The following is a 4,093-nucleotide window of genomic DNA, read 5'->3' as shown; positions in this document are numbered from 1 at the left end:
CGCAGCCGGGCGCCCTGGCCCGTTCTAAAGCGCCCTCCCCGGGTTTCTCTGCGCTTCCACCCTCTCCGCCCGACTTTTCGCGAGCCTGGGCCGTCAGGCCGTGCCAGGCCTCGGGGTGACAAAGATGGATGTGTCCCTTTTGTGGGCACCGGGCATTGCAGACTTGCCCCAAGAATGGGGCGCCCCAGCCTGCCGCGTCCCGGCACCAGGAGTCCCTCCTCACTCTGCGGTTCTGCGGTGCACCCCATCTCGCCCGCTCCGGTATGCGACCCGGTTCAAGTCCGTGCTGTTGGTAACCTGGGTCACTCAACCTTGCCCAGTGTTATCCTAGCGTTGCTCTCGGCCCCACACACTTGGCTAAGCATCCCGAAAAGCCCCAGGGACTATTAGGAACTAGAAAGCCAGCAAATGAACTCACTTCTCTGACTCCTGACAAGAGTGGAGCGCCTGGCCCCAGCTTCCAGCCTCACCTCGGGGGTTCCTATCTGATCAATGGGCACTTGGGTGGATTGCGGCCGTGCCTTCTCTGTGTGCTTAACAACGGGGTAAGAAAATAACTTTGCTCCTGGAAAGTGGTGGCCCAGGGACACCACTGGGACACGATTGTAGGACTTGGGGATTTTGCTTTACAGCATAGTTACCTGTGTCCATGTGTTTTACCTAACTTGGCTGGAAACTTCCAGATAGACGCAGCCCTGCTTGTCTGACTCATGAGGTTGCCGAGCATCCTGGGTGGCTCCTAGTGGCCTGCTGGAAACTCCCTGGTGTACTCCAGCCTACCCGCACCCTCCACACCCAGCCTGCATCTGTGCCTCCTAGCTGTTTCCTGCGCCCTTCCCTCTACCCGGATTTCCCTTCCCCTCCTTTCATCTCTGGCAAATATTCTAACGGCACCAGATTGGAAAGCCTTCCCAAGACCCTCTGGGAGCATCTCCCTCCTCCAGTGTGATCCTGGAGCACTGGATGAGAACTTCTGTTCATGTCAGTTTCCCTCTAGAATAGCTGTGTACATCTCTTTCCTCCATTAGACCTTGAGGGCAGGAATCATGTGTTTATTTCAGTGTCTTCATTGCTTATGGGCAGGCCAGGTGAGATGATTGAATTATTATTATTATTATTATTATTATTTTGAGACGGAGTTTTGTTGTTGTTACCCTGGCTGAAATGCAATGGCGAGATCTCCGCTCACTGCAACCTCTGCCTCCTGGGTTCCAGCAATTCTCAGCCTCCCGAGTAGCTGGGATTCCAGGTGCCCACCACCACGCCCGGCCAGTTTTTGTATTTTTAGTAGAGATGGGGTTTTGCCATGTTGCCCAGGCTGGTCTCGAACTCCTGGCCTCAAGTGATCCACCCGCCTCGGCCTCCCAACGTGTTGGGATTACAGGCGTGAGTCACCACGCCCAGCGAATAAAGTAATTATTATCCCCGTTTGATGTAGCACAGATAGGTCTCCCCTTAATGGTAACTATGACCGTTATAATAGTTCACACATATTGAGCACCTTACCATGTGCCTCATCCCACTGCAAGCTGTTGCCACTCTCACAATAAACCTATGAGGTAAGTATTGTCTCTATTTTAAAAGTACTGGGCACCGTGGCTCATGCCTGTAATCCCAGCACTTTGGGAGGCCAAGGCAGGCGGATCACTTGAGGTCAGGAGTTCGAGACCAGCCTGGCCAATATGGTGAAACCCTGTCCTACTAAAAATACAAAAATCAGCCAGGTGTGGTGGCATGCGCCTGTAGTCCCAGCTACTCGGGAGGCTGAGGCAGGAGAATCACTTGAATCTGAGAGGTGGAGGTTGCAGTGAGCCGAGATTGCACCACTGCACTCCAGCCTGGAGACAGAGTGAGACTCTGTCTCAAAAAATAAATAAATAAATAACAAATAAATAAATAAATAAATTAAATAACAAAAGTGGAAAAAATCCTGACGCAGGAAGATCACTTGATCCCAGGAGTTTGAGGCTGTAAGTGAGCTGTGATTATGCCACCGTACTCCAGCCTGGACGACATTACAGAAGGCTAATTGTGGAACCTAATGAGCTTGTGACTCCAGCGAGGCCTTGTCTCAAAAAAAAAAAAAAAGTGAAAAAAGGAACGTCTAGAGAAAGGTTAAGTAACTTGCCTAAAGTCACACGGTAAGAGCCCATGCCCGCTAATGTCTGTTCATGTACCATGTACTACAGAAACCAGCCTCACTGCACTGTACACACTAGACACTCAGGAAATATTTACCATTTTGCAACCAAAGCTTACCACCACCATCTTTCATGCAGACCCTGAGCAGGGTGGAAAGTGGAGTTCTACATTTTGTGAGAATCCACTCCCACATTGCAGAAAGCTAATTGTGGAGCCTGATGAGCTGGTCAGATCACACATAGAGCCAGGAGTAGAAGCCACAATTTCCAGCCAGTGCCTTTGACAGGGCAGCCCACCATCTCTCAAACACGGGGAGGTTCAAGAACACCACCAACCTCCTAATCAGGGACAAAGGGTTTGGAGTTGAGTCACCATCTGTCTGGTGATGACTGATAACTATTGGAAAGCTACAGTGTGGGCAGGGGGCCTGAGAAGTAAGTTGGTAGTAATGTCTACCCATTTTGTGCCAGGCATTATGCTGGCCACTCTGTCTGCTTCATCTCTAATCCTTACCACAGTCCCATCATTGTTCCCGTTTTACAGGTGAGAAAAATCGAGACACCAAAAAGTGTCATTACCTGCTCAAGACCACATTGCTAGTAATTGACAAAGCCTGGACTTGAGCCCAGATCTGTCAACACCAAAGTCCATGCTTCCGTGCCCACCACACCCTCTCCACCCTCTCGGCTGCCTCAGTGCTCCTCCCCATCAGGCTGCTGCAGGGATGCTGCACTGGTGACCGGACCCAGGGGCCCCAGCGGGCAAGGCAGAACCTGTCACGTCAGAGTCTCCCAGCTTGAGCAGATGCACCTGGTTGGCAGTGGTGTTCCAGCTGCCCCTACAGGCCTGGCTGGCACAGGGCATGGGCCTGAGGCCAGAGCCTCCTGGCCCTGGGCCAGCCTCTTGGGGCCGAGGTAATGTGGGGCCCAGAACTGGGGCTCAGGGCTGAAAGCCCCTCTCCCCAGCTCATTAGCAAACATCTGGGCTCAGGAAAATGACCGACCTGGAATGTGACTGAGCTGTGGGGAGCTGCTGTCTCCCAGAGTCCGGGAATGTGAGCTCCCTCCTGCAGGGCACGGACTCAGCCCAGCTGTTTCCTCCAATCCTGTCAGTCTGGCCTCAACAGGGGTCCAAACCTCTGCACTCTCGGTGGAGAAACAGAATGAAAACAAGCAAAAGGGCTGCCTTCCCAGTCCAGCCCACTGAACAGAGGGTTGGTACACAGTCCCTCTCTTTTTACGATAAAGATAAGGGTGTTCACACTTCAGGTCTGGAGCTAGGAGGAGCCATTCGGACTCATCAGGGGAGGCTCAGGGTTTACATTTTTGCTGCATCACCCTTTGACTCTGTGCTAGTTGTTTCACACCTGGGCCTTGGTTCCCTTATCTGTAAAATGCAGTTAGTAGTGCTATGTACGCCATAGATTTGTTGTCTGGAGTCATTCATTTATCCAACAAATATTTATTGTGCCTATTATGTGCCAGACACGCACAGAGGTGTTGAGGACACAACAATAGACTAGACCAATAAGGTCCCAGCCTCCAAGGAGCTTATGTTCTGCCACACCCAGGCAGATTGTGCAACAGATAAACAGATGAGTGGATCTCACATAACCAATGTGTTTTGAAGGTTCCAAGTTCAGTTGTTTAATATTTATTTAAAAGAGCCAGGTGCAATGGCTCACTCCTGTAATCCCAGCACTTTAGGAGGCTGAGGTGGGTGGATCATTTGAGGTCAGGAGTTCAAGACCAGCCTGGCCAACACGGTGAAACCCTGTCTCTACTAAAAAGACAAAAATTAGCCTGGCGTGGTGGTGGGCGCCTGTAATCCCAGTTACTTGAAAGGCTAAGGCAGGAGAATTGCTTGAACCTGGGAGGCAGAGGTTGCAGTGAACCGAGATCAAATTGCTTGAACCTGGGAGACAGAGGTTGCAGTGAACCGAGATCGAATT

At 51.4% G+C, this 4,093-nt stretch overlaps 1 protein-coding gene across 4 annotated transcripts in view; it reads right to left on the bottom strand.

Moving 5' to 3' along the window:
- LOC105548905 (neuroblastoma suppressor of tumorigenicity 1) overlaps positions 1-3,321 on the bottom strand; it is an 18,487-nt gene extending 15,166 nt beyond the window's left edge. Inside the window, exon 1 of one of the 4 annotated variants that reach the window (XM_011993147.1) lies at positions 3,146-3,321. Coding sequence is in view for 1 of the 4 variants with exons in the window: in XM_011993140.1 (XP_011848530.1) it covers positions 642-727 (86 nt within the window). In the remaining 3 variants the exon portion in view is untranslated. Of the gene's footprint in view, positions 1-418; positions 1,012-3,145 lie in introns of those variants that run through there. The other 3 variants (XM_011993144.1, XM_011993140.1, XM_011993146.1) reach the window with 3 other exon arrangements.
- Positions 3,322-4,093: the final 772 nt, after the last annotated feature.

This window comes from Mandrillus leucophaeus, unplaced genomic scaffold (genome assembly GCF_000951045.1).
Source record: "Mandrillus leucophaeus isolate KB7577 unplaced genomic scaffold, Mleu.le_1.0 Scaffold426, whole genome shotgun sequence".
NCBI classification, from domain to species: Eukaryota; Metazoa; Chordata; class Mammalia; order Primates; family Cercopithecidae; genus Mandrillus; species Mandrillus leucophaeus.
The sequence above is the reverse complement of the archived record's forward strand: the minus strand, read 5'-3'. Positions and strand labels throughout refer to the sequence as shown.